Source organism: Pan paniscus, chromosome 15 (assembly GCF_029289425.2).
Source record: "Pan paniscus chromosome 15, NHGRI_mPanPan1-v2.0_pri, whole genome shotgun sequence".
Lineage (NCBI taxonomy): Eukaryota > Metazoa > Chordata > Mammalia > Primates > Hominidae > Pan > Pan paniscus.
Genome location: NC_073264.2, coordinates 79,378,281 through 79,403,420, shown reverse-complemented (window position 1 = coordinate 79,403,420; position 25,140 = coordinate 79,378,281). Strand labels below are relative to the sequence as shown.

Sequence of the window (25,140 nt, the reverse complement as noted above, 5' to 3'; positions counted from 1 at the left end):
TAAAAGTCAACTGGTGTCACCGTCTTACTTCAGCCAAGACAAAGCCATCAACAAAGCAAGTCTGTGTAAGTGGTACAAAGCATCATAAAATACTGAAATTCAAAGCAGCTTACTGACAACTTTGAAAGCTGGAGTTGTATCAGTTCCCAGGCAGACAAGTAATTTAAGAGATAACCTTTTTTAGAAAGTTTGCACACTGAAACTTCCAGAATCTTCCTTATATGGCATTATCAACAGTGATCTCAGCAGCCTATGAATGATCTATAACAAATACCATCAACAGTGAAGATGACCAGGACTTAGAGGCAACTTGGTGGGAGGAGAAAGAAAACAGCATCTGAAGTCAGAAAGTCTGGTCTAAGTCCCGATTGTGCTACAAATTTTCTGTGCAGTGACAAACACATCACTCATGCCCTCTTAGCATGTTCTGTCATCCACAAAATCACAGTGGAATCGACTAAAGGAATTCTAAGTCTCCTTTGAGCTCTGAAATTATATGCTTCTAAGATTTGAGGAAGCAAATCAGCATTTTTTAAAAGTAACCCAACCAAATGTTTTTGTTTTCTTCATGGCTCCTATAGTTCCATCAAGTAATACAAGGAAATCCTATAGCTCTTTGTGTGCACAAAAAAAAAGCAGACACACCTATCAAAAACCTAAGAACGAACAGGTTTTATGAGGATTACTATTTTTAGTATGGCAGGCTCTAAAGCAGGAGTGTCCAATCTTTTGGCTTCCCTTGGCCACATTGGAAGAGGAAGAATTGACTTAGGCCACACATGAAATACACTAACGCTAATGATTTCTGCTGTGCTTAGAAAAAAAATTCACACACACAAAAATCTCATAATGTTTTAAGAAAGTTTAAGAATTTGTGTTGGATTGCATTCAAAGCCATCCTGGGCTGTGTGCAGCCTGCAGACCTGGGGTTGGACGAACTTGTTCTAAAGGAAGAGACTAATGATTCCCTCTTGCAATGGAGGTACCCAAAGACCCTCTCTATTGAAAGCATAATGGGATCACAGGAAGACTTGGGGCTGGCCCTGTTGCAGAACTCTGCTAAGAAGTTACTTAACTCATCAACAAGTATTTACTAAGTTGTTTCTATGATGGGGCAGGCAATGTTACAGGCACTGGATATACCAAGACGAACAAAATCAGATACTGCCTCTGATTTTATGGTGCTTATAGTCTCATGAACTACTTATTATTTAACATTGTGTGGCACTATTTTAATTTGCACAGCACTTTCACCTGCATTGTATCAATTCTTAGCCAGAACAAACGTACCAAGTAGACATTTTACAGGTAAAAACACAGATAGTCAAAAAGATTGAATAATATGTTCAAAGTTCCCATATTTAATGAGTGATGCTGATATTGACAAAATGTATTTATGATAACTGATGTTTGTTGTTAATGTTTATGATAACTAAACTAATGCTTATGTATGTTAGCTAAGCTCTACCATAAGCCTTTAATATTATTGTCTCAATAGATCCTCTCAGCAGCCTTGTGAAGTGTGTAGTATTCTTGCTCCCGTTTTGCTTATTAGGATAAGGAAGCTTAACAAGGTTGTATAGCTTGTGAGTGTCAAACACTAACATCAGTACTCTAACCCACCATGTTTTATTCCCCAGCATTCTGAATTAGGTCCTCACATTTATCTCACTGTTCTATTTGTTCCATAATGCTGACCCTAGGTTAGAATTATTCACACCTGGAGATCTAGTATTCCAGGTTCAGTTGTCACATGGATCAATTAGTTTAGAACTGCAGAACCTCACTCGTAACAATTTGGGCCAAGGCATTTGTAAAGACTCATTACTGGTCACTTGGGGAAACAAGGGAGCGTATGCCTGGCTCAGCAAACTACATCTCCACAACCAGATAAATAGCCCCAGGAAAATGGTGTACTACAGATGGATCAATGGCTGCCACTTCATACTGAACAGACAGCACATAAATAGGACAAAGTCCTCAGCTGTGCACTGTGACAACCCACAAAATCCTTAGCTGAGCCAATGACTTCTAAACAAGTAATTCCTACCAGAAAGCAATTCCTTCACCTACATGTTCACTGTCTGGAAAAAAAAAAAAAAAAAGCCATTCATAACCAGACTCTCAGGATGAATGACCTTAGATATACAGTAGAGAAATAACCATGATGACTGTTGACCTGCTCCAAATTTGAAAGCAAATAAGACTAAAGTTCCTAGCAGTTTTCTCATGTTATGCCGAGATCAGCTCTTCCTAGAGTTAAGCAGCCATTCTCAGAAGTATTGTTTATGCTCACTATATGGATATCTGTTTAAGTACTCAGGTAATACAAACTGGAAGTGTTTTAACTAGACTAGTATCTTTAAAATTGCAGTTGTTTTAACATCTGTGGTGTGTATTTTACCAGGAAGCAGTAATTTCCCTATTTAAACGAACCCTTCCAAAAAAACTATTCCCAATCAAAATAGAAAATGTACTTAAAAAGACACTTGAGTTAAGCCAATCCAAAAGTTCCTTCAAATTTTAGAGTCATTAAGCCTTATAATATTAGCTTTGGTAGCTACTTTAAAATTGCTGTCCAAAGTGTTTTTAACTGAACACTAACTAGTTCTAATTCTAGCTATTTTCATCCAAAATGAAAATCATAAAAAAGCGTTTCATGTCAAATAAATTTTGGTAACTTTGAAATGTACATTTTCCTTCTCAGAGGTTTGTAATTTGCATTGCCATAACAAAGGCTCTGAGAAGTCCCACAGTCAATAAACCTGCTTAGTTTAGAACTATGTTTTCAGAACTTACTTTTCCCAGTAGTTTTGTTTTCTTGAAATATTATTAGCATCTCTAAACATTGAGTACACATGGACACCAAGACAGGAACAAGACACCAGGGACTACTTGAGGATGGAGGGTGGGAGGAGACAGAGGATGGAAAAACTACCTATCGGGTACAATGCTTATTACCTGGGTGACAAAATAATCTATACCAAACCCCTATGGCACACAATTTACCTATATAACAAATCTGCCCATATATCCCAAACCTAAAGAAAAAGTTAAAAAAAAAACATTATTAGCATTTCTCAAATTTTTTTCAGAAGATGACAATCTGGCTGAATGTGCTGTATAATACCAGGTTCTACAAGACGACAAAACTTCCTCAAATTCACCCAGATTTCTATTTTTCCTTGGGCCTATTTTGAAACCATATAATGCATTGTTTTTAAAGAAACAGAACGTTTAAAACTTCCCCAGTCAATACGCAAACAGGTTTAATAAGTCTAGGTTTAATAAGCAAGAGGCATTAGCCTCTATTTGATTTGAGTTTCACAGTCCTTTCATCAACTTCATAGCACACAAGCCATTATAGGTAAAATACTGGACCACAAAACTCACATTACCAAGTTCAGGTTCAGAGATATCACTAATAATAGAAGAGTGTGTTGCTCAATGCATATTTGCCATTTAGCAATTCTTACCAGCAACAAGGAACAATGGATTACAGTAACAAATTTATTTCAAATATTTCAAGAAAATGGGTTGAGAGACTTTTCTATATTTCTTTATTGTTTGAAAGACTTTTATTTGGAGAGAAGTATAATACACACACACAAACACACACACACAATAGTATTTGAGGTTTGAGATTTATTTTTTATAGTATCAAGCCAATGTACTGACTCTCATTTCAATAATAGATCTGCAGGCATTTGAGAGGCATAGTCATCAGCTTATCTTTAAGTAAATATTTTGATTGTCAGACAGCTCACTGCAAACAAGGTTCTTTCCGAACTCACTTCTGATGCATCCAAGCCCACTTGCACATCATTCGTTTAATAATCTGTGTCTGTGCTAAAATATAAAATCATCCTAAGGAGATCAAAGTACAGAGAAAAGCAGGCTTTGCAGGGTTTCATTTAAAAGGGCTGCAGAGCATGTGGGACCCAGTTCTCTTTCAGTTCTATGGTCTTGACTATGCTACATTACCATAAAGCTTAGGAAATGAGCTATTACACACCATCATCCCTCCTAACTGCTATCACAGAAAATCACACACTCACAGAACAGCATTAATTGTCAGAATTAGCAACCATTTAAAAGGCAGCTGTTCTTTCACTCTTAAATAGGCTCCAAATTTCAGATCTTCTCCCTGCATTGGCTGCTCCATCTATTGCTCTTACACACGCACACACATGCATGCACATGCACACAATGGCTCTTTAGTCGAACAAATTTTTTAAATTCTCTGTATTCATAAAAAAAAACAAGAAAATGTTATTAAGCAACATTTTTCATCCCAATACTTGCCATCGTTGTTACAACTGACTGGAAAGCTTCCAACCTGCACGGAAGCACTTTTCAAAGCTCCAGGTGGAAGGTCTCTGTTTTGTGTGGGTTGGGGAAAAGAAAGAGCAGTATCTCTTTAAGAGTCAACAGTAAATTAACTTGCCCAAAAGAGTGAAATAATTAGCAGTTAGTAGCTTATTAAAAGGATGGCAAAGGCCAAGCTGCCATCTGGGATCTGCAGTTTCTTGTGATTGTTATTATGTCAAGATGTGCAAGTTGCATTAGGTTTCATGTCATCGCTTCTGCCCTTGCTTTACATGTAAATTTTAATGAAAGATGCAGCACTTTAACAATCAGACATCCATCAAAAAGTGTTATTAGTCTGGCTTTTTACAAAGCATATGGTCTTTTCCACCTCTGCTATTCTGCTTACCACTAAATGCCTTAGGAAAAAAGAGAAAAACTCAATAATATCAATTAGATATTCTCTTTGTATAGAGGGAAACCTGCGCTTCATCAAAAACAGGGCAAAGCTACCTCACAAGAGGACAATATTTTTGCTTCTATTTACACACAGTGAAAAACCACACTGCCTGGGTGTCTCACAAGGTTAATCCTTCTTAATGAAAGTTAAGCAATCTAGAGCCTGCCTACTGATTATTACATGGATAAACACAATTTTGGATTGAGTGGGGAAAATACATGTATTTATTAAAAATAAATGGTAATTTTTTAAAAAATAAATCAACCAATAAAGAAAAAGAAGTAATAGCAGAAAGGGTCACAACGGAACCTTATAGTGATGGGCATATTCTATTTCTTGATTTGGATGGTATTTATGTGGGTATATACAGGTTAAAAAAAAACCTTTAAGCTGTATGCTTAAGAGCATGCATTTTATACACTTTGCACTGTGTATGCTATCCCCAATAAACAAATAAATGACAAGCAAATAAAAAATTCCCTATGTGTTCACACACAAAGCACATTTTCTCTTCTGATTCTGATAATGTAAAGCGTGGGTGATCTGACTAAATGATTACCTAACAATTTCCCTTTAAAATAAAAAACTTAATTTAAAAACTGCATATATAAAAATACATTAAAAACAATGCATTTAAGACTTTTTACTGAGGAAAGGTGGTTGTTACATCTGAAAGCTATTTTCAGACTCCCATTGACTGTGAGCAAGGTGTCAGAGGGCTGGGTCTATGTTTGCTCAGTTTCTGTGTACTTAGCACCTAGCATATCGTTGGCTCTCCATCAATATTTGTTGAATGCCAAATAAGCATTGCTTTTCTAATATTGAAGCAGAGGATCTGCTTAATTCTGATACATGTCACCCTGGAATCTATTATTTTCAGTACACCTACAAATGGCAACTACATATAAAAACACAATACACCAGTATAAGCCTATTAATATGTATTTGTGCAAATTGTACCTATACTCAGATATACACTGCCCTACACACCTAAGAAACAGACCATGGCATGTACAAGCCTAAGCACAAGGGGAAATGCACTTTGCTTGTTCTCTCATTAAGTATCTTTCCATCAGACTACTCTTTCGAATTCTTTACAAATGAGATGTATCTTAAAGACAACACAATTCAAAACATTCTTTGCCTGTAGGTGCTATCAAAGTCAAGTTTATGTGTGTATACATATTGATCTACAGTTGAAAATTATATATCTTCTAAGATTAACTAACTCAACTGGATAAGCAAAGGTCTATACAAACAGATAGATCATTATTCATACCTTAGAGGAGAAAGTATTTTATGACATATATACACAGACATAAAATCTATAAGTAATCAATAAATCCAAATTGATCATTGAGGAGGAGGAAACAGACACATTGTTTCAAAATCTGAGAAATAATTTCTTTTATGTATTGTCAGTTGGAATTTAATTAAAATGCTCTGCTGATACATTGTACATTTTATTAATAAATCTTCTGTTCACATTAACACTTTTTGGAATGCTCCAAGAAACATCCATGCAAAAAATGTCTTTGGTGTCCAGTCAAAATTTCTAAACAAGAAAAAAACACACTTTCCATATTTTTCAAGCACCGTCTCAAAGACATCACTGCCAAAAACACAGAGCTGCTAAAATCAGGCAATTTACTTTTTATGTTTAAAATAAATCTATTTTCCCCCACAGACTTTCAAAACATTAAAAGAAAAAATACATGGAAAACAGGCTTCTTGAAAAAACAAAGCGATTTTATATTCACTGTCAAGAGGACAAATCAGTGGTGGATGAGAAACAGATGAGACAAGAGATGGAAATGTAATACTGCCCCTATTTTGTTATAATTAGATATTTATAGAGCACAGATGAGTTTATTTTCATAATTAGTAGCTGGCATTAGTAAACGAATTTGCATACACAGTTGGCTATCAAGGCAGTAACTTATTTTCAAGGCTCTCAAGTCCTAGCAGGGACAAGAGGGGGCTCAGCTCCTCAAATCAGCTTTCTTAATGTTATTACCAGTAAAATGCAATCTACATGAAATCATGTTCAAATTCATGTAGCTTGATTATATCTTTCCAGTTTGGCCAGTGTTGATTAGCTCAGCATTAGAAGGCCAGTGATCAAATCTACATGGGAAAAATACACATAAACAAATCAAAAAGGGCTTCTGAACTTTAAAGGACTAGAATAGATCTTAGGGTCAACACTATGCAATCCAGTGAATACAAAACTCTGTAGAGCAAAAGGAAAAAGAAACTAAATCTCCCTGCTGCCCGGCCGCCCTAAAGGTTTAAAAATCAGTTCTTGATCGTTATTAAAGATGTCAGATACCTCTCTCCCAGGTCATTCTCTGCATTCTCCATACCCTCCCCACACTTTCCCACACCACTCTACAAAAGCAACTTTACCCAACACACAGACCAGCCTCTCCGAAGGTAGTGCCAAGGGTAGGAAGGATTCTTGGTAACTGATCACAGCAATGGTCAAAGAGAAAATTAATCAAACTACTTCCCACTATTGACATCCAGTAAGAAATCTTGAAGGAATCTTTTTCTCCTCCTGTCTTCTCAAGCCAAAGGTCAAAAACTTATGACTCATGCACCAAATCATCTGGCACGCAGGTGTGTGTGTGTTCATACGTACATACAGAGGAGAAGATACCTTCAGATGACATTTTTATCACGTCCACTTCTGGCTTTTCTTGAGCATCCGGTGACTGTGCCTGCATCCTTGCATGGCAGCGATCAGCTGGAGCAGAGTGGAGACTACTGCCTTTGATGGGACTTGCACTCTCCAGTTTGCCATGATTCCCACCATGACCTATTGCTTCTCTTACACTAGGACACTACTTATCTCCAGGTCTACTTCTTAAGACTGGTCAGGTCCCTGCTGGCTTTTGGGTCTGTGACCCCTGCCCTGAGTTCAGTTTCAAGGGAAGGTATTTGGTAACCTCATCCAGAACGGGCAATCCCTAAATGGACTAGAAGAAGGGGAAGAAGGCCAAAATATACTCTCAACACTTAAACAGGGGCTTTCGAAATACCTGACCAAGGCTGGTTGCTGAAGTCCTCTGTGTGAGCCACTTCTAGGTAAGTTCATGCTTGTTTCTGGCCATGTCCTGCCCAACGGCCTCCTCAACAGAGTGTTTTTTGTTATAGCCTACCCACCCTGCTCAGTTTTGTAGATTTAACTTGACAATTCTTTCCATTATGGATTTACTACTTCATCATTCAGCTTTAAAAGAATGACAACGTCTGAGGCATAGTCCTTCTTTTCTCTGACAAATGTCTAAGAATAAATTCAAGACCTTTCCCACGTTTATTCTGGTGTAATCTATAAAATTTTCCCTCTGACACTTGCACACACAGGGCCAAGAGAAGGCCTTAGTGAGGAGGGAAGTGGAGCCAGAACACGTGGTCTTACTTCATGACCCATTGGGACTCCTTTGCTCAGTGATTTGGGGTCATGAGGGTTGTGATAAGGGGCACATGTTAGTAAGTAGAGAGATTTCATTACTAACATCAGTGTTGAAAATCTAATCCTGTCTATCTCCCCTCCCCCCATATCTAAAATCAGTTGTTTAGTTCAGTTAAACCATTACTTAATTTTGTAAGCATTCATTAAGTACGACTCTGGCCCTAGTACTGAGCTTGTGTAGAATGAGTGACAGAGAGGGCAAAGACACAAGTCTTGGTCCTTTGTGGGACAGGTGTTGGGGAGTGGATTGAAATACATGAGTAAACGTGACTCAAGGCAGTTTGGCATAGGTACCTTATAACACAGCACAAAGTCTGGCAGACTTAGGAGGCTTGGATCTTCAAGGATAAGAGGGAGAAGCATGTTCAAGGACATTTAAGAAAGAGAATAGAGCTTTAGCAAAAGTCCAAAGGCAGGAGAATGCAGTGTGGATGCAAGCAGAGTGACTTTGGGACTTTTGGAGATGGGGGAGCTGGCAGGGGTGATAGGTGGGCAGAGGGGGTATGCCCACTGAAAATAAAGCAGGGAAGGCACCTTGACAATTATACAAGAAGAATCTACCCAAAACTTTGGAACAGATGAGCTACATGACCCGATTTAATTTTAATTTTGCTTTATTTCCACTTTTAGGAAGATAAACGACAGCAAGATAAGAGGATTAGGGATTTTGAGTCCTTTCTGCATGGAACACACTATGCTAGACACATCTGGATGTTAACAAATGAATACATTTGTCTTCAATGTATGTGCAATCTAGTACAGGGGAGTGGTCCAAGTCCCAATTAATTTCCATATAAATTGTTAGAGAGGTACATGGAGGAAGAAACCAACTCTGAATGGAGCATTCAAGGAAAATATCACATAAGAAATGAAATATATGTATTTTTCAATGGGCAGAAAAAAGGGGATGAGGGACTATTAAAAGGTAGAGAAACAGAATAAGCAAAGGTAAGAGATGAGGAAATTCTAGAGAGGTTATTTGGTATTCCACTTGGCTGGAGCAGAAATTTTGTAGTTAAGCTTAACAGAGGAGCAAGATAAAGGTAAACACGACCATATAAGGGAAGGCTTTGAAAGGGAGATAGCTAATCCTGCACTCCATTTGTGGGCAGCAGAGTTTAAGCAATTCTCAACCACTGGATAGACTAGAAGAGAACAGAGGCAGAAAGACCAATTAGGAGAGGGCAATAATTGAGTAAGTGCTAACTGGAAACTGATCCAGGGAGCTGACAGCAGAGATGCAAGAGACATTCTGGAGAAGAGTCTCAACAAGCTCTCTCTCTCTACCAATTGCCTAGGAGTAGGAAGGTTCAGGAAGGAAAATGATAGAAAGTAATTCCTGGGTTTCACACCCCACGGTGATAAGACAGGTGGGAAATGCGTTAACAAACAGGGAGACATCATAAAGGGAAGCTGGTTTGTGGGCAGATGACATGAAGGTTGACTTTGAGCCTACTGAAGTGCCTCCCTTAGTGGGGCATTTACATAGACATATGCTACAGAGAATGCAAGGTGGTAGGCTGGAACTTATGACAGGTCAGTGTAGAGAGGTAGCTAGAAGGCTTAAACATGGAGGTCACCCTTGTATCCGGGAAAGACAGTATAGAGTAGGGGTTAGGGGCACAGATTCTGGGTTTGATTCTCACTTAGTAGTCATTGGCTTATGTTATCTGACTCTGAGCCTTATTGTTCTTATCCATAAAACAAGAATAATGCCACCACCTACCTCACAGATGAGTTATGAGCATTAAGTGTGACAAGCCCATTAGGCATATAGCACAATGGCTGGTGCATGAAAGTGTCAGCAGCTTCTAGTAGTGGTAGTAGCAGTGACTCCGAGAAAGAAAATAAGATACTCACATGCAAAATCTAAAAAACACTCAAAACATCTATTTTATGGGATGTTGTAGGGGATTAGGGAAAGACAAGGAGACAGAGACAGAGACTGAATCTAATGTATTGCCAATGAGAGAAGAGGCAACAGTGCCACACGCATCAGAAAAGTTGAGTCCTAGGCAGATTGGTGGCTGTGCCTATGAGGTCACCGGTGCCTTCCACTAAGTAGCGTCAGTGGAGAGGTGGAGATACAGCCAGATGTAGCCCTTTAATCATTTATTCCTCTTCCTCTCCCTGCTTTCCCACCCACCTCCTTTCAAAAGATACCAACTTAGCAATGGGGTAAGGGTTCCCCATGACAGATTTCTGAGAATGAAGCCACCTGGGATTAGCATAAAAGGAACAGGCAATCAACCAACCCCAAAGTGGAAAGGACTGAACTGCTTCCAAGGCAACCATACATAACTTTTCAAAGACCCAGAAAAGCATAAAACTCAAATAAGCGATAGCCATCTCACAGACGTGTCACTGAATCCATGTTTTCAACAACTTGTCAGCCCCTTCTTTCTTCAACATCCTCATGGCATAAAACACATTTCCTACTTCTGTTACTTGCCAGTCTTTGAAGGAAGAGACAGCACACAGACTCATTGAGATAGGGGCTGGAGAATTAGGGAGGAAACAGGGAAGACTAGATGTAGATACATATTTATAATTTATCAATTAACCTCTCCCTTCACTCCTGAACAACTAATCCAATTTGAGCTGGTGAGCCAGGTTCTCTAGGCTCGGGTCTCCGACAGCTTTGATTAGAAATGGATGCGTTACCCAAAGGTGTGGTGCGATGAAAGGCATGTCAGAGTGTTGGCGCAAGTTTGCACACTCAGCCCCTCTCCTTTTCTCTGCCTACCTGGCAAAAGGCTGGCTTTGTAAGTTAAAATCCTACGTTATCTCTTTCTCCTCTTCCTCCTGACTGTGTAACACATTTTCATTCCTGTGTTCTTTCACACCCTCCCAGTTCCACCCTTCTGAACCCATCACCCCATCAGAAAATTCCGAATCCCACATATACAGGAAAAACAACACAGGAAAAAAAGAGAAATAAATAAATATCCCCCCTAATTCCACATTAAATAAAATTTCAGGCAATTCACCAATTCTCTCCCTTTCTCATCTATCATCCTTCCCCCACCAATGTTATCCCCAAATTCAGTTATTCCAAATAATAGCAACAATGACACATAATTTCATACTTCCCCTGTTCCCTCAATATATTTACTGGGAGGGGATCTTAGAACACCCTCCCCTGTTCCTGCTAGAAAGAGTACAAGATCATGCAGAAGGCCCGCCCTCAGTTTAGAGGGAGGCAGGCCAACACAGAATCATCCCCAAACACTGAACATGAAATGCACTGAAGGGAAATGATAGCATTGGCTTTTTATTTTTATTCTTATTTTTCAGTTGTTGTTAAAAGCATTAATTTATAATCTGGACTGTATTCAGAATCGACAATCCTCTTGGATGCATGAATATTTCAAAAGGCAGATTGATAGTTATAATGATAAAAATAAAGTGAGCTCTACCTTTACTTCTACCTATAGAAATGAAGGTCCAATTAAGTAGAGGAAGCATGGTGTTCACCATGGAGGCGGCAAGAGAGAGACAGAGAGAGAGCAAGGAGAGTCAAACATCAGCACACTGCAAACACACAAAGAGACATAAAACACACAAAACAAAAACTCACAACAGTAAAGGCAGTAGCATTGCAACATCCTAAGGAGGCAGCGCAAAACAAACATACAACGTGGAAGCTTAAACAAGCAGTAAACGCTGTGACCAGCAAGGCTGCTCCCTCAGCTTCATGTTCAAGCTCCATCCCATTCATTTCTTCTCAGTCCCATCCTCAGAAACATGACAAAGTCTGCATGCAAAAGTACTGCACAGCCACATGTATGTGAAATTGCATGCACTTAATCTAAAAATGATTAGGGGACATCTCGGAGAAGCTAGGTTCTCCTGTATTTTCCTAACATTAATATGAGTTATGAGGACCAAGAGTATAACACACATGTATAGGTGGTGTACACACAACATACATAAATATTTCCACACATATTTATGGGCACAAAAATAAATTGTTAAGATTCAGCAGAAACCAGACAGAAGCCTCCTTTTTTCATGTTGAAGGAATAAGGAAAAGGAAAGGAGTACTGGTGAGAAGAAGAGTATCGGTTTTTTAGGTAATCATCAAATGGGTGAGAACAGATAAGGGGATAGGAAATGGAAAGAATGAAAGGAAGAGGAATGCAGTCAAAGGACTGTCTTAAAAACAGATTAAACTTCAAGTTGCAACTTAAAATATTAGTAGCACCAGTCACCCAGAAGAATTCTGCATCCTTTCTTGAAAACCTCTCAAAAGAGGAATTCACAACATCCATGTCTGTCATTATGTCTTTCTCTCTTTCTAGAAGGTACCAGACTTATTCCCCCGGAGCATGGTTGTATCTGAAGCTCTGTGTGTGTGCATAAGGAATATAATATAGGCTCTCCAAATGCTTTTCATACCAGTGTTGGGATTTAGCCTTCCAAGATATCCATGCTGCATCAGTGTGTCTGCAATAAGCTAAATCAAGATCAAGGAAGTCCCCATCAGCCTATCCCATTTGCCACACTCTGCCCTATGATGTGATGCACTCAGTTCTCCAAGCCACTATAAAAGCTTGGAGAACTCCCAAGGGGCACGTGGGAGCATAAGGCTAAAGAATGTAGGAGGGGAAAAAAGAATGTAGGAGGGGGTTATTGGGACTCTAAGAGTCTGCTTTTGCTGGTGTAACTTGTCACCAAAGGTGAGCCATCGAATTCCAGCAATTCATAGAGCTCGGTTCCTCAAAGAGATGTGCTTAACTCTCTCAAGCTACCTGCACACTGGTCAACATCAGGTACATCCCCTACTCATGTCCACCTCATAGTCACTTGCTGTTGGCCCTTCCCTCCCTCACTAAACTGCAAGAACAGAGACTTCATCTCAGCCTCTTCTGGAGCCCCTTCTAATACTAGAGAAGTCACCTGATCTCCTCTCCCAGTTCTATTTTTTGACATATGGTCTCTACCAAACCATCTCCTTATTGAAATTTCTGAAGTCCACACCACTGATCTTGGCTTAGGTCTGGAGGATACATTTACATTGGAAAAGTAGGCTTCCTCCTTACCCTGCTTTGTCAGTTCAGGATGCCCTCGACTGCCCACTTCCACAGCTAACTGGATGCCATAAACAAACTTCTTCCAGCCTCGGGCAGTTCCTTGATTTGATGATACTGCCGTTTACGTCAAAAATGTCTGATGGACTCAATGTCAGGGAGCAGGGGAGGGGAAGTCCCACCCTCCTCAAAAGCTCAAGAAAAACAGGAATATATGGAATTATCCTTCTTTCCCCTTTTCTTTGGTCCTCCAGAAGAGGTGCTGAGTCCCATGTATATTTCAACACGACATAGTCAAGAAAAATTAGAGTTTTTGGTTACAGGGCAAGGCAGGTAGACCAATCTTGCAATCATCCCAAGGCTCAGAAGAAACACAATAGCAGCAATTGAACTGTGAAGGAAAAGACAATTTTAAGTAGGCTCAGCTCTCAACTCCTGATTTAGGCTGATAATGTGGAAAATTTTTATTTAGGAGAAAAAGGCTTCATTCACATCCCACCCTGTGCTTAGCTGAGCTGAATTTCCTGCACAGTTCATTCCTTGCATATTTGAATATTTTAGGTTGCAGATGCTGAATTTACAGATCTTTATATGCAGTTTTCTTTAGGGTGTATAATGAGTTAGTATTCTGCCATGAGGACATTAGCATGTTCTTTAGGTGGTTTTTGCTTTTATATAAAACTGAAAACAGTCAAACCCACAAGGGCTTCCTTTGACCATGGAAGGCAGATCATTACGGGCAGTGTAATGGAGGGGAAGACAAAAAGCAGAGGGAAATTCAGGGAGGAGCCCAGCTCCTCTCCCCCAGCCTGGAGCCCCGGCATGGGGCCTGGGGAGGAGCAGGAGGAAGTTAACCGCTTGGTTGCTCTGAAATTAGCTTCATTCACCCCCATTATCGACACCGTCATGCCTGGTTTCATGCTTCCCTCTCGGATGCAGCCCAGCAGGGCCAGCGCCCAAAATGACAAATGGTGGTGGAGAATGGAGAAGCCAAGGGGACAATAGGGGTGGGAAACCACGATGCATCGAGGAAGGTGCCCCCACCCCCACTGCAGGGTGGTCCTGCAGCCAGCCTGGCCCAACACAGGAAGGACAGGCAGCGAATGACCTGCCAGTGACGATGAGGCTCTGTGACCAGCCAGAGGCACGGAGGCAAGCAGTTCAGGCAGCTGCAGGACCACAAGCACAAAGCACCTACCTTGTTCACTCATCATGAGGTGGGAGAGGCCTGAGGAAGGGAAAGAGGGAGAAAGGGAAGAGGAGTGGGGAAGGGTAAGGAAAAAAAGAAAGAAGACAAAGTTAAAATCCCAAATGCAATACAATCTTAATCCTTGAGTGGAAAAAGGAGTGACACGGGCCACACGCTTGCTCACATGTCAGACTCCACATGCACATACCCTGGGACATGCAACAAACATGGACACCCCAGCCTTCCTGCTGCTGGGCAGAAAGCCTGGCTTTCTAGCTTACAGTCTTGTGTTTGCGGAACTGCTCTGGGCCTAATCACGAGAACTTTCCTTTTACCGTTGTTCTGTGCAATAGGTAGGATTTGTGATAAATCTGTTAAAGATTAAGTCCCTTGGGAAGCAGACTTAAGACGCCAGGTAAAGTAGGTTTCTTTCTTTTAAATTACTTGTAATAGCAATACATGGTCACTGTAGAAACTTGGGAAAAATCATCAGAACAAAAATAAAAATATCAATGGCAATCCCACCTTCCAGAGACTACCATCCAACTTTTTTTTCTCTAGATAGTCTTTTCTACAAAAATTGAATCATATGGAATGTATCAAATAAGTTCCTGTTTACAAGAGTTGCTCAGACAACCTGGAACTGTTTCTATCACTGTCATCTTAGCCCAGGGACAACAATACCACTTCTTCCACTTCTCCCACTTCTCCCCCACCATCTTTCCTAGAAAGGCCTCCACACTTGATCAGGGAGGACTAGCCAAGCACTGAATGGTTATAAAAGGTATGTAAAGTCCCAATAAATAGATAACAGAACCTCTGGCTATATTATTATGGAAGGCAAACAGGGATATCAAGAGCTCCTTGGTTCAGGAAAGCACAAGCCTTGATAAATCTATTAAGAAGAAAAAATTTTTAACCAGGAACCAATTGTACCAGTTATCTGCTCTTGTATTGGTTCTGTTATTACTGGAGATATTTGACATATCCAAATCACTCCAGAGAACCTTACTCTGAGCAAAATTCAGGGATATAGGGGATTAATAAAGGAAAAAAAAAGTATGGAAATCTCTAAATGTTTTTGGAGATTACTAGAGATTTAGAAAAGTAATCAGAGACAAAATATAGGTCAAGCAACTGACTTTTAAAAGATCAATGATATATTAAATACACAGATACATGTGCCATAAATGTCAGGGGGTCTATTTGTTAAACAAGTTTCATTAAACTATAATATTTTAAATAGATAGTTTTAGTATTTGTTGCTCTAGGACCAGGATAAATACTCACGGAAGAATGAAATCAAGACAAAACAAGTCATTCTCATGATTTGTTTTGTTCAAAAAATTCATTTTGGGTCTTTTGTGGGGGAAGGGTATAGTAAGAAGAGAGGAGAAAAGGCCCTAGACTTGGTTAAAAGAAACTTCCATAGAAATAACGGTTCTTAAAATGTCTGTTGGAGTATGTGGCAAGGGGAACAGGAACACAACAGGTGTATGAATTCAGTAGGTGACGCTCACAAGAGTGGCTCACACCTGTAATCCTAGCACTTTGGGAGACCAAGGCAGGAGAATAGCTTGAGTCCAGGAGTTCAAAACCAGCCTGGGCAACATAGCGAAACCCTGTCTCTACAAAATAAAAATTAAAGAATTAACTGTGGGTGGTGGTGCATGCCTGTAGTCCCAGCTACTCGGGTGGGCACTGAGGTGGGAGGATTGCTTGAGCCAAGAAGTTTGAGGCTACAATGAGCTATGATCGCACCACTGCACTCCAGCCTGGGTGACAGAGCAAGACCTTGTCTCAAAAAAAAAAAAAAAAAAGACAGAGAGAGAGAAAAAAAAAAAGAAAAGAAAAGAATAAGGAAGATCTGAAGAGCTACCTAAGAGTCCAATAGAGGGTTAAAAAGGGCAAACATTTTACCCCTGAGATTAAAGATGTTTGGCAGCTGCAGGAAGAAGTGAGTAGGAAAGAGATGGAAGAGTCTTTATTTGACCCACGTGAATATTTTTTAAATTTACTAAATAAAGAGTGAACAGGACATTTGGTAGTAAGAGGGGATTCAAGCCTCGTAAAAACCCCTATCGTTGTGCTTTATCTTATATGCTTCCCAGAGTGTATTTCACTGACAATCTACATCGGCCACCTGGAGATGCTTATTAAAAAACGAAGATCCTGGGCTTCACGAACCAAGACCTAATGAATCAGAATTTTGGGAAGGAGTGGGGGCCAGATCTGAATTTTAAACAAGTTGCCCAAGTGATTCCCATGCTTACTGGAACTTGAGAGCTACCCCTTTAGAGTGGCATATAAATCAAATTTTGGTAAATTAAATCGTATAATAAATGCACTAAGGGGAATTGGATATTTAATAGAACCCTGCAGTGGACCCTTTTGTAAAGGGAAGAATCCTTTTAAAATGCAAATAACTCACCACCCGTGTTTTTAAAATTCAAATATGTACTTATCAGGTTTTATTAAACTACATATGTAGTTGCAGTATTGCCACTCAAATAAAATGTTCATATTCAACTTATAAAACCCTTAAATAGAAATACTAGGCCAGAAAACGAGATACACGATCCTGATGCCAAAACTTTGGTTTTATAGCCAATAAAGCAAAATGGATATGAATCAGTGTGACAGGAAACAGGACTGGGGGGAGAAACCATGTAACCATAATACGGTTTGTTTTATTTTGCTTTTTGAGAAAAGAATTATCTTCCACTTTCAAGGGCTTTTACATCAGTACATTTTCTTGCACAAACCTGTCCTCAGAGCTTGCAGAGTTAAAAACTGGAAACCAAGAATTCCATCATGCCCAGGTCTATTTTGAAATCCTGCTTCTCCGCCTTCTACCTCAAAACACTCCTACTTGTTGCTAAAAATCTCAAGCCCCTCAACAGTGAATGGAAGTACCAACAACCAATCATCCAAACAATTCATGTATCTACCACATGCATAGACTGAATAAGGTAGTGGGGATACAAGTAAGTGTGGGACATCATCCCTGACCTCTAGAGTTCAGTCTAGCTGTGAAGGTGTGCATGTGCTTATATTTACACACACGCAGATTTGCCATATATACTCATACCTGACAGTGATGCATGGGGGTTAAGATCAAGGACTTCAGAGCCAGGTTTGATTTCCATCTGTGCTACTTTCTAACTTGTGACGCTAGGAAAGTTGTTAAACATTTCTTTGCCTTGATTTTCCTATCATAAAATTTGACTAACAATAATGCCTACCTCAAAAGTTACCTTGAGGATTAACATATATAAATTTGTGCCTACACACAGGAGCTTTTTCTTTTTTTTTTTTTTTTTTTTTTTTTTTTTGAGACGGAATCTCACTCTGTTGCCCAGGCTAAAGTGCAATGGTGCAATCTCGGCTTACTGCCACCTCTGCCTCCCAGATTCAAGTGATTCTCCTGCCTCAACCTTCTGAGTAGCTAGGATTACAGGTGTGTGCCACCATGACTGGCTAAATTTTGTATTTTTCAGTAGAGACGGGGTTTTGCCATGTTAGCCAGGCTGGTCTCGAACTCCTACCTCAGGTGATCTGCCTGCTGCAGCCTTCCAAAGTGCTGGGATTACAGGCATGAGCCACCACGCCCAGCCTGACACGAGCTTTATAACAGTTGTTGTTGATGTTATTTTTATTATGCTATGGAAATATACTGACATGTAAGGCAACGCCTATTATAGTACCTGACAGACAATAGGTGTTCAGTGTGTGTTTGATGATTGAATGAGGAGTGAATGGATAATTCCTAAGTGTCAAATGATTAATTCAGACAATAAGACCAGTAGGGACTATAAAGAGGGTTCCAGGTGCTCAGAAAAGCTTTCTGGAGGACAGAGGAATTTTTAACAGGTCTTGGAAAATGGTTTAGGGTTTAGATGGAGGACATTCCAGGTAGCAGCATGAGCTACCAGGATCATAAAGTGCATTGGTAAGGACTTTTCTGTTTAGCTTTTCAGAAGCAACCAGGACACTGCCAGGTACATGGTTGAGACATAACAGCATGCTATACAAATAAAGGAATGAATACATATGCATAGTTCATATAAGAAAAAAGGGAAAGATGATCCTAAGAATCAGAGTATGGAGGTCTGGAGTTTCAAGGCTAAGCAAAGTGGACTTGATCTTGTCATTGATGGGAGACATTGAGGGTTCATGGGCAAAAGAAAAACCCAAGGAAGATGTTATCAAAGAAGATTATTTTTGCAATACTGTGAACGAGATGGATCAGGGGGAAAGAGACGGAGGCACAGAGTTCAGTTACAGGGGAAGGACCTACATTAGTATCATGGCAGTGGGAAAGAAAAGAAAAAAGAGGATTGAACAGGCTTCAGTGATGGATGAGATCCTTTAGGAGAGTGGTGGATGGGAGACTGGGGGAAACAGTAACAGAAATAGGAAGGTGGGATGGAGTAGGCGGGTGGATTCAAGGTGGTGGGGATAATAAGTTCTGTTTGACACATAAAGAACTGAAAGGAGGAATCAGTCAAGCAAAAGATCCAGTGTGCCCTTAACAATGTAAGACTACAGTCTGAGAGAGAGTCAGGACAAATATTAATATAAGGGCTTCTCACAACCCCATTCGTAGATGAGAGGGTCAGCACCTGTGTCAGTGAATGACACCTCAAAGGAAAAGGGGTTGGAGCCCTGAGTCTTAACCTGGGAGGAGTGGGGAAATATTAAGATATCCTGGAGGTTCTTTTTTCCAAGCATATTCAACATTAAGATATAAATGTTGAAATAATTTTACATTCAAAAAAAAAGGAAAAGGAACTATATGGCTTTCCAACATAAATTATAGAAAATAATGCTCAAAAAATCTTAACTGAGTAGGATATAATTAGCAAGAAAGGAAACAGAGTCTATGCTAGGCATGCATTCTGTATGTTGTAGATGAGGAAGGGGTAAAAATGAAGATGGACCTTCTAGTCGACCTCAGAAACGGGGTCAAAATGCATGCCCATCAGCAGCAATCTCCCAGGCCACACTGCCAGCCCTAGGACAAGCACCCTGGCTGGTTTTGGAGTTTGGCATTTATTCTGGGTTTGATATTCCAGGGCTGCCAAAAGAAAAGGCACAGGCTAAAATGGGGGCTCATGGAAGCAGAGGGGACCACACCTTTCCAAAACAGTCTCATCATCGGCTCTGGCTTTGAACAGATCTTCAGCTATGACTCAAAATGCAGCACCATTAAAGTTCATCTAAGGAAATTAAGAATTGCCAATGTCAAATTCTTACGGAACTACAATTCCTTTTTTAAAAAATAATTACAAAAATATAAGAAAGCAACGGAAGTGTCTCCTGTTTGATGTCACACCCTGAAAAAGTGCTACTCCAGCTGGATCCCAACAGGATGTCTGATACTTTTGACCCTTCCACCTCCCTCTTTCTAGTCCTGTTAATATATTCCACCCTTCTTGTACCTGCCTATCTGTGGCGCACAGGTTCGCAGGGTACATAGAGGAATAAGAGGAGAAAAAGATCACCAGGAGATAAGGCATACAAAGTTGAAACTGCCTTAGAATAGACTGCAAATCATATGTAAATTATATGCAAAGTACACGTAAGGCCCTCTAAACTATGTTACACCCTTTGGGAAAATCCCCATGGAGATAGCTATAGCTGCTTTTGCAGCTCGGGAAAATGGAAATGGCTATGAAAGCAAAGTCATTTGTAAGCGGCTGTGGCCATCATGAAGCCTGTCATGAGAATGACTAATACAGAGAATAGAAACCATTTACTGAAACAGGCAAGAGGAAGATGTAATGTTCAGGAACCAGGCCAGAAGTTGAAGGCCTCCATCATTTAAGCTAATATTGTCTCCCCCTTAAATCTATAATATCCCACCCACCTCAGATGGTTTTCAAATCCATTCTTCTTTCCTTCACCCTGGCTGGGTAATTGGCAAAAGCATTTCGGGGAAGGAAGGAAGTCACTCACAAGGGGAGAAAAAAAGAAAAAGATTCAGAAAAGACGAAAAAAAAAGTTATCTCTGCCAAGACTTTTATTTCACTCGCTTTCAGAGTAACTTTTATCTCAGTGAAAAATCCACATATATCATCTCTTTTTTTCATAGTGAAGTAGAGAAATTAAATGTCACTAATTGCTGCAAGTGCCAAGTGCCAACGATGAATTCTTATGAAGCCACAAGGACTTTTTAAAAGAGTAATTACGCAAAATCAGAAGGTCATAGAAACATTCACCTGATGTTTCTGGAAGAACTCAGTAGATACTGAAGGGGGAAGAGGGTGGGCCCCCAAATTTGCAGAAGCCAAAAGTGTCTGTAGGGTGACCAGGAATTTGGAAAAGAGAGAAAAGGGAAAAAAAGTCATGTTGTTCAATTTGCATTTTAAAGAGGAAAGTGGCTTGATAACCCTCCCAAAAATGACCTGGGAAAGTAAGAATTTCATCTTCCAGTTGAAATACACATCTTAGCATTTTAAGCACTAAAGAGACGGAATTCAGTTAACTTGGTAAAGAGAATTACAATAACAGCTAATATCTGTTGGTTGTTTATCACAGACAAGACATGGCTATGTGTTATCTCATTAGATACAGCTCTATGGGAAAGACATTGCTATACCATTAATTTTACACGTGAGAAAACCGAGGCTGAGAGCTAAAGTCACACTACCTTAGTGAGGGGTGAAGTGAGGACTCTGCACCAGCAGATGGACTTTCCAGCCTGTGATGGTAACCATGACACCAGTTACCCCCTCTAGTTCAGTGCTAATGGAGAAGAAAGGAGACATATCTCAGAGAATCCAGAAGCAGAAAATCATGCCTAGACATCAGCTTCATTTATGACCCTGGCTCAGCATGGTTTAAAGGGCCCTGGGAAGCCCTTTTAAATGGCCGTCTTCTCCCTTTCCTCAATCCTCATCCACAGAATCTACTAAAACATGAAATTCTTCCTTCCCCAAGTTATCTAGTGGTATAAAGCCACTTCTGTCTTTAAAACGCAAATTTAAACATGAGATCCACTCAGACTCCTCAATCATGGATACTGTCATGTATGAGACCATCAGGCCAGCCAGGTTAAAGGTCTCTCATCCAAGACAGGGGCATGCACAGGAGCTTTTGAATGGAGAAAGTCAAGAGACATGCAGACTGAAGAAGTCTGCCACCATGGGCAGGAGGCAGGGCACAGGAGACAGCGTGGGATTGAGAAGAATGCTTACAGGAAAGGGGAAGGGTTAGAAGAAACCTTCTACCTAAGTCCCCCTTTTTTTTGAGACAAGGTCTCACTCTGTTGCCCAGGCTAGAGTGCAGTGGCACAATCGTGGATCGTGGCTCACTGCAGCCTCAAACTCCTGGGCTCAAGTGAACCTCCCACCTCAGCCTCCTGAGTAGTTGCGATTACAGGTGAAATCCATAATTTTGTCTCAGACCAGCCCTTCCCTGAGTAATTCCCTGACCTTCACTGTGAACCTGAATCTACTTTTTCTGCCCAGGGTTCACTAGTTCCTTACAGCAGAGCCTAGGCCTGCTCCACATTTGGATCAATGATGTGTCTGAAGACATTCATGGCATGCTGTCTGGATGTTGTGATGACCTCAACCTGAAAATAACTAATTTGTTAGATATAAGAATTAGGGTCCAAAAGGATGAGAACAGGCAAAAGTGAAATTTAATTTTAAGGGCTAAACATAAATTTTGGCACTTAAGTGCAATCCTCTAACTACCAGAATAAAAATGTTCAAAAGTCTTGCCTTTTCTCAGCATTGTCTATACCAGATATAGGGTTTTGGTTCAGTGTATGTTGCCATACATTAGGGGAGGCATTAGTCAAGTGGAGTATTAATTCCCAAGGAGAATACCTAGGACCATGAGGGACCCAAAACCTGTCAACATGCAGAACAGCTTAAGGAACTACTACTATGTGCAGCTAACTTTGTAAAAAACTCATGTAAGAACATGAGAGCTACCATTGAGCAGTTTTGTTTTGTTTTGTTTTGTTTTTTGAGATGGAGTCTCGCTCTGTTGCCAGGCTGGAGTGCAGTGGCACAATCTCAGCTCACTGCAACCTCTGCCTCCCAGGTTCAAGCAATTCTCCTGCCCCAGCCTTCCCAGTAGCTGGGATTATAGGCGTCTGCCACCACGCCCAGCTAATTTCTGTATTTTCAGTAGAGACGGGGTTTCACCATGTTGGCCAGGATGGTCTTGATCTCTTAACCTCGTGATCTGCCCACCTCGGCCTCCCAAAGTGCTGGGATTACAGGTGTGAGCCACCACGCCTGGCCCCTGTCAAGCGTTTTTAAAGTTGTACATGCATGATGGAAAAAAAAAAAAAAAAACAAGCACGTTTGGCATGAACAGAGGGTAAAATAATAAGGGAAATTTTATTTGCCAGAAATGCCATAAAAAAGAGTCAGAATGAGGTTGTAGGAGATAATTACCAGAAAGTCCTCCCAACTCTAAGATTCTTTGCCTCTATGAATTCCGATGATCTCCAAAGAGACCAAGCAACATATTGGGCAGGACTGTATTAAACTGCTGATAGGTGACTTGTTTTGACCTATAAAAATGGTGGTTTAAATGGCTGAAATCCCCTGAGAATGCTACCCATAATCAGAATGGCAGACTTCAACAATAGCCTGCCACCACTACAGCCAAGCTATACAAAGCTTCAAATAATCACCTAACAGCAATTATGAGCTAACACTCAGGATAATCATATAGGATTTACATACAGGATTTTGGCTTTTCTGCAAGCTTTACACAGCACTGAGAATGGATCGAATTGTTGGACTGATGATGATGATGATTTCCAGAGACTCAGAAGAGAGAGATCCTGCTGCTAATTCTCCAAGATAGGGGTTGCCCAGATTCCAGCCTCTGGGTTTTGCCCTTCCATGATACTACCATGTTCAGTCCTCACCACCTAGCCTTTTGTACCATGTAATCATACCAGCCCACTCACTGTTTGCCACTAGACCAATATTGTTCTTATGGCAAGGTGGCTGGACTGAACAGAAAGGGTTTCTTCCTATCATGCCCATGAGTAACCAACAGCTTCTGTATGGCCTAACTACAGTGTAGGGGAAAGAATGTCTCCAGCATATTCCCAAGCTATTCCATCTCTTAGTGGGGAAGGAGTGGTGAGGCTTCCTCATGCATTAATGCTGTGGAAGACAGAGAGACAAAGGTAGTTATGCCATCACTCTAAGGGCCAAAGGAGCAGCAGTAATGACTTTTAGAAAAGAATCATTCCAAAGGAAAGAAAGTCTTTGCTCTCCAGCCGTCATGAACTTCCCTAAAATAGTTCTTCATTCATGAATGACATGAAGCTAGAAGGGACAGCTGATGTGCTAGATAAAAGCACTGCACCCAAATAGATCATGGTGTGACGGATTTTTAAAATCCAAAGCTGGATTTAACAAAGTCAAAGAATGATCCCAAGCTTTAGTTAAATAAACTAACTGCACAAGTCCAGGAAAGGGAGAGAAATGGGCACAAAAATAGTAAAGACTTCCACTGACATTACAATAGTAAAGACTTTCATTGACATTAAGTTCAATTAATACTATAATCTTTTTTTATTAAGGCTAAGGTGCTTGGTGCTGTCATTAATAGATATCTAGTCTAGAAAAAGGGAGTCCAGGCCAGGTGCAGTGGCTCACACCTGTAATCCCAGCACTTTTGGAAGCCGAGGCGGGTGGATCACCTGAGGGCAGGAGTTTAAGACCAGCTTGGCCAACATGGCAAAACGCTGTCTCTACTAAAAATACAAAAGTTAGCCAGGTGTGGTGGTGGGTGCCTGTAATCCCAGCTACTCAGGAGGCTGAGGCAGGAGAATCGCTTGAACTCGGGAGGCAGAGGTTGCAGTGAGCTGAGATTGCGCCACTGCACTCCAGCCTGGGCAACAGAGCAAGACTCCATCTCAAAAAAAAAAGGGGGAGTCCTGAGACCACTCTATAATGAATTGAACTGATCCCAATCATACTCATAATACTGTATGTGGTGTGGGCATCCTTCTTTGGAAAGGATGCAAAAAATAAAATGTGTCATTTTTCAGAGAACAATGACCTGGAAGAAAGAATTAAAACCCCTTGTAGGAGAATGCTTTAAAAAAAAACTGGAGATGTTTTAGCCTTTAGAAAAGAAGATCCTTAAAGGCAAAAGCCCTGTCTTCAAACACTAGGAGTGTAATTAGAGCTATTCTGTGTGTCTCCAAGGGCTGGAAGCCATACAGGTGGTGGAGGCTATAGCAACTAGAGATAAGAAAGAGCTTTCAAACGTTCAGTGCTGTTGGAATGGAATGGAAAAGCTAAAGGAGCAATGAGTTGCTCAACTCTGAAAGGGTCCAAGCCAAGTCTGAATTAACTCTTACAGAAGAGATTCAAAAATTAGGTGCACAGACAGCCTTGACAATCTATTGGGCCTCTTCCTTCCTTGAAATGCTGATTCTAACCACAGGTTTATGAGCACCTACAATGTGGCAGGTAGTAGGAATACATGCATGGATAAATCTCTGTTCTCAAACAGTAAGACACTGCTGTCCTTCAAGTGCCCACGGTAGCAGATAAGGGGGCCAGAAAATACACAGCTGACTATGGTGTATCATCATGATGGCTTTACTAGACCTATGGCCTAAAAGCCATGGGGAACTCAAAGGAAGATCATCATCCCATCTTCCCTTCTACCTCCT

The 25,140-nt window shown here is 40.5% G+C and overlaps 1 protein-coding gene across 32 annotated transcripts in view; it reads right to left on the bottom strand.

Annotated features, from left to right (window-relative positions):
• NRXN3 (neurexin 3) overlaps positions 1-25,140 on the bottom strand; it is a 1,742,415-nt gene that overhangs the window by 1,552,200 nt on the left and 165,075 nt on the right. For all 32 annotated transcript variants that reach the window (XR_008620931.2, XR_008620932.2, XR_008620933.2 and 29 more), the window contains exon 4: positions 14,478-14,507. Coding sequence is in view for 29 of the 32 variants with exons in the window: in XM_055097889.2 (XP_054953864.1) it covers positions 14,478-14,507 (30 nt within the window). In the remaining 3 variants the exon portion in view is untranslated. The remainder of the gene's footprint in view (positions 1-14,477; positions 14,508-25,140) is intronic.